At 38.6% G+C, this 12,816-nt stretch overlaps 1 protein-coding gene across 1 annotated transcript in view; it reads left to right on the forward strand.

Moving 5' to 3' along the window:
* Positions 1-12,194, forward strand: part of si:ch211-39f2.3 — a 31,256-nt gene extending 19,062 nt beyond the window's left edge. The window contains 35 exon segments of the mRNA XM_043254170.1: positions 54-250; positions 414-549; positions 633-680; positions 788-832; positions 924-1,045; positions 1,971-2,249; positions 2,414-2,506; positions 2,596-2,749; positions 2,837-3,090; positions 3,236-3,382; positions 3,456-4,035; positions 4,137-4,720; positions 4,817-5,299; positions 5,302-5,383; positions 5,475-6,079; positions 6,198-6,753; positions 6,872-7,068; positions 7,219-7,354; positions 7,556-7,603; positions 7,778-7,825; positions 7,926-7,973; positions 8,206-8,253; positions 8,441-8,488; positions 8,587-8,634; positions 8,886-8,933; positions 9,121-9,168; positions 9,266-9,313; positions 9,541-9,585; positions 9,998-10,111; positions 10,200-10,384; positions 10,487-10,641; positions 10,732-10,977; positions 11,132-11,294; positions 11,547-11,649; positions 11,874-12,194. Of these exon segments, the coding sequence (XP_043110105.1) occupies positions 54-250; positions 414-549; positions 633-680; positions 788-832; positions 924-1,045; positions 1,971-2,249; positions 2,414-2,506; positions 2,596-2,749; positions 2,837-3,090; positions 3,236-3,382; positions 3,456-4,035; positions 4,137-4,720; positions 4,817-5,299; positions 5,302-5,383; positions 5,475-6,079; positions 6,198-6,753; positions 6,872-7,068; positions 7,219-7,354; positions 7,556-7,603; positions 7,778-7,825; positions 7,926-7,973; positions 8,206-8,253; positions 8,441-8,488; positions 8,587-8,634; positions 8,886-8,933; positions 9,121-9,168; positions 9,266-9,313; positions 9,541-9,585; positions 9,998-10,111; positions 10,200-10,384; positions 10,487-10,641; positions 10,732-10,977; positions 11,132-11,294; positions 11,547-11,649; positions 11,874-11,977 (6,245 nt within the window). The 3' untranslated portion in view covers positions 11,978-12,194.
* The last annotated feature ends 622 nt before the right edge of the window (positions 12,195-12,816 follow it).

Below are 12,816 nucleotides of genomic sequence, written 5' to 3' on the forward strand. Positions count from 1 at the left end.
TGGAATACATTTTTAAGATGCTCTTGGCATAAATACAATTCTTTATTTTCCAGTCATAACCTGCCCAGAGAGCAGCCACTATGAGTTGTGTGGCACAGACTGTGGTCATACTTGCGCCAGCATCATTGATGCTAGTTGTGATCACACATGCTCTGAGGGATGTTTCTGCGATGATGGGTTGGTGAGGAGTGGAGGACGCTGTGTCCCAGTGGAGCAGTGTGGCTGCTTATATGAGGGATTCTACTTTAATGTAAGAATTTCTTATTTTTTAATGAAACTTTATTACATTTCACAAGATTTAGAAAAACAGAGCCTTGTATTTAGTATTTCACTACTAAAGCAACTCCTCACACATACTGTTGTCCTTGGATCCGGAATTGTGTTCATTGTTGTTTTGTGGTATGATTTCATAGGTTGGTGAGCATTTCTGGAATCTAGAATGTTCCCAACACTGTGTGTGTTTCGCTCCAAATGATCTGCGCTGCTCTACTTCCACCTGCCAACCTGCTATGGTGTGTATGGTCAGAAATGGAAGCCGAGACTGCTATGGTAAGTATAGGGTGTTTTTATATTAACTTTTATATTAAGGTTTACACACACACAAACGCACAGATGTCATTTTCTCTTTACAGAAGAGAGTACCACATATATAACCACCACCATATCAAGCCTTCTCTCAGGTATAAAAGATGTGAAAAAAAATACTCACAATACATTTGAATTGGATAGCTTGTTTCAGATTTTTTAAATCGAAGAACCCTTTCTAATCTCTCTCTCTGTGTTGTAGATCAAAGTACCATTACCATGACCACCACCGGACCCACCCCCCCAGGTATTTTTGAAACATTTTGGAAAAATAAAAAAATGATTTAAATAAAACAATAAAAAACAATCTAAATGTATAATTTCCCTTAAATTCCCAGCTGTGTTCTATCCATTTGGAGCTGGAGACATAAAGAATGATCGTTCTGATGATGGAAGTTCATCTGTGATCTACCTTCTGCAACAGTTCACATTTTTTGGACAAACATACAGTCAAATATATGTAAGTCAGTGAATGAAAATAGTTTTGTTGTCTTCTGGATTTTCAAAACTTTTTTTAAATAGTTTTTTGGTTTGTTTATACAAACAAAAACATACTAAAAGTAGTCTTATTCACTAATAATTCTGTCAATTATTCATATTTATGTGAATGCATGTGAATTTGTTTTTAATCTTGTCCTAATGTTAGTGAATTTGGAATATTTTAAACAAGCAGCTGCATGTTTGCATAACAAATGCCCAGACCATCTCCATATAAGTGTTTTCTGCACATGCTTATTTCATCACTTATATTCTACCCAACACATTGAGACACTATAGATGCACACTCACCAGATCTTTGAGCAATGCCAAGTGCACAGTCCTCAACGTCAGTTCATACACAATAAAGCACCTTTTTGTACAGACCTAACTTTCAGGGCTGTTATGTAATTAAAATACATTTTAGTGCAAACATTTTAGGGTGCATTCCAAATGAGATGTTTCGTCATCTCAAGGGCACCACAGGGTGAAAACAGTCACGGCCTGTCGTATTGAATGATCGTTCTAAAACTGAAGTACCCACTCCTGGCCACTTTAAAGGGACCTATGGAATTAAGGATTTTAAAGGGTACAATTTATGGACACTTAAGGCTCCCATGATCCTTTGCGCAGAAATGATGTTTGGCATCACACTTCACTTTCCATTTGGAAGGGCTCATCCCTATGCCCTAATCTTTTCAAAGGTCTCTTTCTGCAGGGTGAATCATTTGAAGGGATTAGGGCATAGGGATAGAGCTCTTCTTAATGAAACACAGGGTTAGTGAATTTGTTCATGAAAACCAATATTATGAGTTTATTAATAGCCTATTTGACAATGAATGAGGGCCCTATTTCCACTTGACTGAAAAAAAAGAATTTTTTGTGATAAGACATCTTATCTATTTCAGGTCAACAACAATGGACACTTGACTTTTGATGGATCATTTCACAGCTGGATTCCATACCACTTTCCAGGTTATGGTGGAAGAGACCTCATCGCTCCATTCTGGACAGATATTGATAATAGAGGAAATGGTGTTATTTCATATCGTCAGTACACATCTGGCAGTGTCCTTACAGAGGCTACAAATGACATTAACCAATACTTCCCTGAACTGACCTTCTCTGCTATTTGGGTGTTTGTAGCAACGTGGGACAGGGTTGCATATTTCCCTTTGTCAGGAACAGTAAGAATCCTAACTTGATTTTGTGCAATATTCCTATCCTTGATCAATAACAAATTTGAGAAATCAAAATAAATGCATCACATAAAAAAAGAGTTGGTATACATTATGGCTAATGTGATTTGTGTCTTGTACTGACTAGCACTTTTTATAATGGTCTTTTTCAGGAAACATCTTTCCAAGTGGTTTTGATTTCAGATGGCCATTACACATTCATTTTGATGAATTATGGAAAAATTGCTCCAACAAATTCTGTACAGGTGTGAACAACATTCTAAATAAAATGTAGGGATTTGGTAGACTATTTAAAAAAAAGATGTTGAAAGTGTTTTATTACCATTTATCACAGGCTGGTTATGACACAATCAAATCCAGATATCATTTCTCTATTCCTGGATCATTCTTGAATAACATCACAAACTTGACATATAGCAGCAATGTCAATGTGCCAGGCAGATGGGTTTTCAGAACAGATCGTGGATCGCGGGGTTGTCGGTTTAATGGTAACATTTTTTCTCCTGATGTACTTTTAATTCCCTGAATATCTAATAATTTCAGGTTGAATGCTATGTGAATCCTCTTTATTGTAGATGTTCCAGTGCAGCTAGGAGACTCTTTCTGGAGTGATGAAACATGCCAGCAGAGATGCACCTGCACCAGCAGTGACCTCCAGTGTAGCCACGAGCCCTGCAGTTACTCCCAAGCCTGCCGTCCAGCAGCCTTCCAATACTCTTGCCAGAACATTCAGAGACAGACTTGTACCATCTCTGGTGATCCTCACTACTACACCTTTGACAATCAGGTTTTTCACTTTCAAGGGACCTGCACTTATGTTCTATCTGAGGTTAGTTTTTCTCCAATGCAGGGTTAGCCAAGTTTGAAACAGCTCTCCAACAGCATGGTTGGCTACTCCTGCTCTATTATTTCTATGCCATTATGTTGTTTATATAAGAATTAAAAAGTCAGTGGGTAATCCTTGACATTTTTAGGCTTGTGGCAGCGGTTTGCCATACTATCACATTGAGGGAAAAAATGAGCATCGGGGCAGCACACATGTGTCATGGACTCGGATGGTCAGAGTGTTTGTCTATGATGAAGTAATTGAACTGGTCAAGGATCACTATTATGAAGCGAGGGTTAGTATGACTATACTGCTTTAAATCTTGAAGGCTGTTCATTTTCCTAATGTCCTCTTTTTCCATTTTCCAGGTTAATGGAAGTTTTGCAGCAACACCATTCACCCTTCACAATGGCTCCATCCAGGTCTATCGTTCAGGGTTTTCCTTGGCCATCAGCACAGACTTTGGTCTGCTTGTTACATATGATGGATCTAGCTACGTCAGCATCTCTGTACCATATGACTATTTTAATTCCACCTGTGGTCTGTGTGGAAACTTTAACCTTCACCCCGAAGATGACTTTCGTTCACCTAGTGGTGAGATCTTGAGCTCAGATGTGGACTTTGCAAACAGTTGGAAAGTACAAAGTGACACAGATCCTGAATGCCATAATGTCAGGTGCACAGGTTTGGCTTGTGCTGTTTGTACAACAGATGAAATGACTTTGTACAGAGACAACAACCACTGTGGAATCCTAGAAGATGTTTCTGGCCCTTTCAGTGCTTGCCACTCTGTACATGCGCCACAGACCTACATAGAGAACTGTGTGTATGACCTTTGCTTGGGAGGAGGTTACCAACCCATTCTGTGCCAGGCTCTCAATGTTTATGCAACTCAGTGTCAACAGCAGGGTGTGCAACTTGGTCAGTGGAGACAGCAGGGCTTTTGCGGTAGGCATTTTGTAATAAATTATTTCGTTAAAACAAATTAGTTTAAATTAAAATATTACAATAATTTATGAATATTTTTTATTTTCTTCCTCCATTTCTAGAGATTCAGTGCCCTGAACACAGTCATTTTGAACCCCAAGGAACAGGTTGTCCTGCAACCTGCAGTAATCCATCTGCCCCAGTGAACTGTCCCTTGCCCAGTCAGGAGAGCTGTATCTGTGATCCTGGGTACATCCTGAGTGCTGGAGAGTGTGTTCCTGAAGCAAGCTGTGGTTGCATCTTTGAGGGCTTCTATTACACAGAAGGACAGTCCGTGGTGTTGGATGCTGACTGTGGGAGACAGTGTGTGTGCAGCGGCATGTCGATGACCTGCCATCAGCACCAGTGTGGTCCAGCAGAGGTGTGTGGAGTCCATGATGGTGTGAGAGGCTGCAGACCCACCGGCTATGCTACTTGCTCGGTTGAAGACCTCGGGTCATATCACACCTTCGATGGACAAAGTTTCAGATACCCCGGAGCATGCGGACTGACCCTTGCTAGGGTGATGGGACCATCCTCACTACCACACTTTGTGTTGATGGTGGAGAAAGTACCCAGAGGCTTTCAAGAATTTGACAGGTTCCTGAAGTTTGAGGCAGAAGGAATTCAGGTCTCCATCGAAATGGGAGAAGGCAGCAATGTAAAGGTTAGACAAAATATTAAATCACTATGCTCCAAGAGCATTAATTATATACAGTATTAGATGGAAAAGTGTCTTGAAACCGTTTATCACTTCTTTCAGGTGGATGGACAGATGGTTGGTCTGCCTGTCAGTGTTGTCTCTGGTCAAATCCGTATTTATCACAGCAGTGTGAGGGGTTTTGTTTTGGAAACAAATTTTGGGGTGACTGTAAGAGCTGACTGGCCACATATTGTCCGAATTACAGCACCAAGCACATATAGTGGCACTCTTGGAGGTCTGTGTGGGAACTTCAATGGAGACATTTCTGATGAGTTTTACACTCCCGATGCCATCCTGTTGAATGACACTCAGCTGTTTGCGGACAGCTGGCGTGATGGTTCCCTGTCAGCCCACTGTGAAGACTCAAATGACAGCTGGGAACCTGGACATTATCAGAACAGCAGCCAGTACATTGAACATTGTAGTATCATGACAAAGCACGATGGACCATTTGCAGAGTGCAGCAGATTAATAGATCCTCAGCAACGGATAGCAGGTTGTGTTCAACTGCTGGAACAGACACAAGGTGCTAGAGAAGCCCTATATGTGAGGCTCTGCGAGGTTACACACTGCTTTGCCAACAGAATGGCATTAGAGTAGAAGAGTGGAGAAGTGCCATCCACTGCGGTAAGCATTTTGTTTTGTACATGCTAAGCTAAAACTTGCTGTCATGAAGCTACAGTTTTCTGCTATTGCCATTATTCTTTTGTCATTCCAGATCCCGTCTGTCCTGCAAACACTCATTATGAAGTGTGCGGCACATCCTGTCCTGCTTCCTGCCCCAGCCTTTCCTTTCCATTTCAATGCACATTGCAGTGCCAGGAGGGTTGCCAGTGTAATGATGGAAATGTGTTAAATGGAGATCATTGTGTGCCTCCTGTGGGTTGTGGTTGTTACCACTCTGGGCGTTATCGGCAGGCTGGAGAGACGTTCTGGCATGGTGAAGAGTGTCAATTCTCGTGTGTCTGTGATGGAATCACTGGAAATGTTCATTGCACACCATCTTCTTGCAGTGTGGAGGAGGTCTGCCATGTGTTGGACGGCGAGTACGGCTGTCATCCTCGGCCACAAGCTCGTTGCTCTGCTTCAGGAGACCCCCACTACATGTCTTTTGATGGAACCTACTTTGACTTCCAGGGCACATGCCGCTATGTGCTAGCTACTGTATGTAATGACACTACGGGGCTTCCACACTTCCAGGTGGATGCAAGAAACAAGGCATGGCACGGACTCTCGGTGGCAATTACTGTAGAAGTTTTTGTCAATGTCTCTGGGCATCTTGTGCACATGTCACTAGACATGAATGGTCTTTTTACTGTTGAGGTAATCAAGCATCTCTTACTATAACTTGCCTTCATAGATATTTTAATAATTAATCATGTACTTTATGTAATTATGATCTAAAACAAATGCATTCACTCAGCAGTTTCCTTTCATTTAGGTTGATGGAGAGACCAGAAACCTCCCTCTGCTGCTTGATTCTGGTCGAGTGTCTGTCTACTCCAGCGGACAGTATATATTTGTATCAACTGATTTTGGTTTGAGCGTGAGTTACGGTGGTTCCTGGACACTAAACATCATTGTACCAGCAGACTACAGTGGGGTTATGTGTGGCATCTGTGGTAACTTCAACGGCCAAAGTAATGATGACTTCATGACTTCTTCAGGTGCTCTGGTGCGCTCAGCAGACCAGTTTGGAGCTAGTTGGAAGGTTGAGGATGAGCTGCCATGCAATGATGGCTGTGGAAACAATTGTCCTTTGTGCCAGGATCAGACAACCTCCCGTTCCCTGTGTGACATCATCAGGTCCAGTCAAGGCCCCTTTAGTTTCTGCCATGTCTATGTTGATCCTCAAGCCTATTTTGATGACTGTGTGTTCGATGTGTGCCTTTCTGGAAACCGTAATGATGTCTTGTGTCGCTCGATCCAAACCTATGCAAGTGCCTGTCAATCTAACAATGCTGTTATCTACCCTTGGAGAGAAAGTGCATCCTGTGGTGAGTGAGATTTGAATTTTTGTTTTGTATTTGTTTAGATATTCATGTTGGAATCAAACATGGATATGGAATACATTTTAAGATGCTCTTGGCATAAATACAATTCTTTATTTTCCAGTCATAACCTGCCCAGAGAGCAGCCACTATGAGTTGTGTGGCACAGACTGTGGTCATACATGCGCCAGCAACATTGATGCTAGTTGTGATCACACATGCTCTGAGGGATGTTTCTGCGATGATGGGTTGGTGAGGAGTGGAGGACGCTGTGTCCCAGTGGAGCAGTGTGGCTGCTTGCATAACGGATTCTACTTTAATGTAAGGACTAAAGCTTTCTTTTGAAAAAAGAAAGGTTACACTATTACGGCATTAGAGCCTTGTATGTAGTATGTAAATACTAAAATAATAACTTATTTAGACACTGCTCTAGAAGTGTCAAGTACATTGTTTTGTGGTATGATTTATTAGGTTGGTGAGCAATTCTGGGATGAAGAATGTTCCCACCTCTGTGAATGTTTTGCTCCAAATGATCTGCGCTGCTCTGATTCATCTTGTCCATTGATGATGGAGTGTACAATCAGAAATACACTTCGTGGCTGCTATGGTCAGTAAACCTATTTGATATCTCTCATATATCAATATCAATTTTCTGATCACCATTTACTAAATGTTTTTGTTTACACAACAAGAAAATAAGTTCCTGTGGAGAAAATGAGTAGAAAAACATTACCTAAACCAAGGCCACTAAACTGAGCCTGTGCTCTACAGGCATATTTGAAAAAATATTGTGTCTTTCTCTTTACAGAAGACAGCACCACACACATGACCACCACCATGCCAAGCACACACTCAGGTATTTTGCAATAGTTTTTGTGATTTTGTCTAAGTTGATCCTTATGGAAGCAATGGATAGCTAAGGCACTTCCAGAACTAAGGCTGCAGAAAAAGTGGATGATAACTACTGGGATTTGCATGTCTGATTCTGTATATTGTAAACATTATTTGAATGTATTGTTCTTTTTTACAGAAGAGAGCACAACACTCATTACTACCATGACATCAGGCCTTCCGTCAGGTGTTTTTTCAAATATTTTTTTGCCATTTTATGATTTTGGCTAGAACACTAGAACTCTGTTGCACTCATTTTCATGGCTGCATTTTTTCTGTCTTTACAGAAGAGCACACCACCTACATGACCACCACCAAATCAACCCTTTCCTCAGGTATTTTAAAACAATTTAGAATAAAACATATTTGAACGACACATTCAATGAAAAGATTAACTGATATCAGTAATAGTGTTTTTTAATGATTTTACTTATAGAATTCCATAGGTCTGTTTTAGTCAATTAGTGACAAGTTCAGCAAGTTGATAACTGCTGTGCTCTACAGGCATATTTGACATAAAAAAAAAAATATATATATATATATATATATATATCTTTCTCTTTACAGAAGACAGCACTGCACACATGACCACCACCAAGTCAAGCACCCACTCAGGTATTTTGCAATAGTTTTTTGTGATTTGTCTGATTTGACAAATGTTTTCAAATCCTTATGGAGGCAATGGATAGCTAAGGTACTTCCAGAACTAAGGCTGCAGAAAAAGTGGATGATAACTGATGGGATTTGCATGTCTGATTCGGTATATTGTAAACATTATTTGAATGTATTGTTCTTTTTACAGAAGAGAGCACACGACTCATTACTACCATGACATCAGGCCTTCCGTCAGGTGTTTTTTCAAATATTTTTTGCCATTTTATGATTTTGCTAGAACACTAGAACTCTGTTGCACTCATTTTCATGGCTGCATTTTTGCTGTCTTTACAGAAGAGCACACCACCTACATGACCACCACCAGATCAACCCTTTCCTCAGGTATTTTAAAACAATTTAGAATAAAACATATTTGAACGACACATTCAATGAAAAGATGAACTGATATCAGTAAGGGTGTTTTTTAATGATTTTACTTATAGAATTCCATAGGTCTGTTTTAGTCAATTAGTGACAAGTTCAGCAAGTTGACAACTGCTGTGCTCTACAGGCATATTTGACATATAAAAAATATATATATATATATATATATATATATATATATATATATATATATATCTTTCTCTTTACAGAAGACAGCACCGCACACATGACCACCACCAAGTCAAGCACCCACTCAGGTATTTTGCAATAGTTTTTTGTGATTTGTCTGATTTGACAAATGTTTTCAAATCCTTATGGAGGCAATGGATAGCTAAGGTACTTCCAGAACCAAGACTGCTGAAAAGGTGGATGATAACTACTGGGATTTGCATGTCTGATTCAGTATGTTGTAAACATTATTTGAATGTATTGTTCTTTTTACAGAAGAGAGCATTACACTCATTACTACCATGACATCAGGCCTTCCGTCAGGTATTTTTCATATATTTTTTGGCATTTTATGATTTGTCTAGAACACTAGAACTCTGTTGCACTCATTTTCATGGCTGCATTTTTGCTGTCTTTACAGAAGAGCACACCACCTACATGACCACCACCAGATCAACCCTTTCCTCAGGTATTTTAAAACAATTTAGAATAAAACATATTTGAATGACACATTCAATAAAAAGATGAACTGATATCAGTAAGGGTGTTTTTAAGTGATTTTACTTATAGAATTCCATAGGTCTGTTTTAGTCAATTAGTGACAAGTTGAACAAGTTGATAACGGCTGTGCTGTGCATATTTGATATATAATAAAAAAAAAAAAAAAAAAAATTTATTGTATCTTTCTATTTACAGAAGACAGCACCACACACATGACCACCAAGTCAAGCACCCACTCAGGTATTTTGCAATAGTCTTTGTGATTTGTCTGAGTTGACAAATCTTTTCAAATCCTTTTGAAGGTATTGGATAGCTAAGGTACTTCCAGAACCAAGACTGCTGAAAAGGTGGATGATAACTACTGGGATTTGCATGTCTGATTTGGTATATTGTAAACATTATTTGAATGTATTGTTCTTTTAACACTTAAGACCCCTACACTCATTACTACCATGACATTGGGCCTTTTGTCAGGTATTTTTCATATATTTTTTGGCATTTTAGAACAAAAACAGATAACAGAAAGACCTAATCTGTTATTACAAAGATTGTTTTATTTAATGAAAGATTTTATCTTCACCCTAGATGTTATGTAATATCATTAATATGTGCTCTATCTATGCCTCAACTTTCGTTCTTTTCTTTGGTAAAGGAGACCCCTGTCAAGAGCTCAGCTGCACGGAGAATGAACGCTGTGAAGAGAAACATGGTGTTTATGGCTGTTCCTGCAAGCAAAACCTTAGCATATCTCACCGTGACTCCTTTGGTTAGACTCATTCTACATCTACATTTCAGTGTTCGTCAATGATTATATATTTAGTTTTTGACATTCTCTGGGATGTTTCTTCTCTCAGATTTTATTGAAACCTGTGAAAGCAGCTCTGGCTCCATGTCTCTGTCTCGCTGTGAGCTTTTTGAGGCTGGTTTTCCATCTGACATCTTACACCTCAATGACCCCAACTGCAGAGGAACAGTCCTGAATGGCAGAGTGGAGTTCTATTTTGACAACAATGAGCACATCTGTGGCACAAATCTGATGGTATGATTCATTATGAATGTATGCATCCTTCAATGGTCAAAACAATAATAAATACCTTTTTTTTGAAGTAGTTCTTAAAAAATTCCAAATATGTCCCTGCAGGCTAATGGCACCCACTTCATCTATGAGAACTTTATTATTGGGGAGCCAGACTTAAGTGGGCATCTCATCAGCAGGAAGAGAATTCTAAAGCTTTCTTTCAGCTGTGTTTACTCACAAACCCAAACACTCTCCATGAATATCAACCCTCTAGAGAGGTGAGACACAATGACTTTAGCCAATTTTTACTTACTGAGTATAATAACATATTTGTAGTTGACACATATCATGTAATTTTTTTTAAACAGCACTGTCCATGTGAACCTTCCTGCTGGTCAAGGGATATATCAGGTCAGGATGATTCCGTATCAGGACGCTGAATTCTCCCACCCCTTCACTGGTAGCGTGAACGCAGAGCTGAGCAAGCGTATTTTTGTGGAAGTTGGTGTTGGTGGAGTTGACAGCCGTCAGTTTGCTTCAGTGATTGACACCTGTTGGGCTACACCTGTGAATGATCCTCATCATCCTCTCCGCTGGGACCTCATTGTTAACAGGCAAGTCCATGTTTTATTCTGATTGTATTAACTTGGCGCTATTCAAAAAAATAAATGCATTTATTTACTCTCATCTCTTTCCAAACCTTAAAAATGTACAACCATGTTTAGTTTTTGTCTTAATATCTTCATTATACTGTTCCAAAATGCCCAGGTGTCCCAATCCAAATGATAATACAGTGGAGTTGCTGCAAAATGGTATTTCTACATCCAGCCGCTTCTCCTTTGAGATGTTTATCTTCACGGCAGACTCCAACAAGGTTTACCTTCACTGCGCTATTCACCTTTGCCTTCTGACAGACAATCATTGTGCAGTGGTGAGTGTACCTATAAAAAAAAACCTTTCAGATTTTTCATGTACTTGGCCATAATTGTTGTTACTTTTCTTTAATTAAAAAACTTTTGAGTGTCTGTTAATGGATAACTGTTGCTATTTGTTTCTAATTGCTCTAAACCACCAGAAGGGGCTGATGGGTCCATGCAGGCTAGCAAAACCTCAACCCTTTGGTTGACATGACTGACAATAACTTATCTGACACAAATTAGTTGTATTTTCATTTGTCTTTCAGCACTGTGACTCTGAGCACCACAATAGAATGGGCAGATCTGTGGATTTCCATGACAGTAATTCCATATCCCTTGGTCCATTGATGTGGTCTGACAGTAACAAAGGTACATTTTTAAAACAAAACCCCAACGACAGCAGCAAAAAGATATATGCTGTTTACGTATATTTTACTTTAGTAATTTCAAATAAAAAAAGAGTCTTGCAGTTCCATAACTCTGGTCTGGAAAACCAGAATGATACAAAAATATGCTACTAAATAAATATTAGCTTACAATAAATGCTGCTTACACAATAAATCAACTGACTGCTGCGTAACTTCTGTTCACAGATACATCAATGCCACGTCAAGTGCTAGTATCCAGGGCTCCATGTCTGTTGGGTTCTCTGACTGTATCACTTATTTCTCTGATGAGTATCCTGGTGTTCTTCTAGAATATTTTCACTCAGAATCGCCAGAATGTTTTACACATCTTAACTCCTCCATCTGTATGAATGTGCCACTGATATAAAACTCTCACAAACTTTCTATCGATGTTATTTTTAGTTTTTTAAGACTATGTAGAAAATCACAACCTTTAAAATAATGTAATTAAAGCTGATAAAGCTGATTAAATAATCAAAATAAACACATCTGACTAATCAAATCAAATGGATTTGCTTGAATATTTGTCATTACTTTACGGAAGATTGATTTGTTGTTTGAGTTTTTTTTCTATCGTAAACCAAATAGATTGCTTTTTTCTATTGTACTCACACAGGCATTTTATGGGTCAAAAGCGGTTTTGCAGCATTTTGTGTTCTGACTGTCACGCACCTGGACTGTTTTGTGCGTGTGTTTTCATTCTCCATGTGCTCTGTGTGACCTAGTTTCTATCCTTTGTTAATCTGGTCATTATGTTCAGGTGTCTGTCAGGTGTCTCTGTGGATCTACCTTATCTGAAGTAAAATATATTTGTTATTGGAAGATTATCATCTTCCTTTGTAGCACTGACATACATATACTAACATAGTTATTCATAGAAACTTTATTGGTGTTCTTGTATGTGTCAGAACAAAGAATTAACAGACATGACTGTAATATAATTTTACAGACTACTTTTTATATATATATATATATATATATATATATATATATATATATATATATATATATATATATATATATATATATATATATATATATATATATATATATATATATATATATATATATATATATATATATATATATATATATATATATATATATATATATATATATATATATATAT

This window comes from Puntigrus tetrazona, chromosome 12 (assembly GCF_018831695.1).
Source record: "Puntigrus tetrazona isolate hp1 chromosome 12, ASM1883169v1, whole genome shotgun sequence".
Classification (NCBI taxonomy): Eukaryota; Metazoa; Chordata; class Actinopteri; order Cypriniformes; family Cyprinidae; genus Puntigrus; species Puntigrus tetrazona.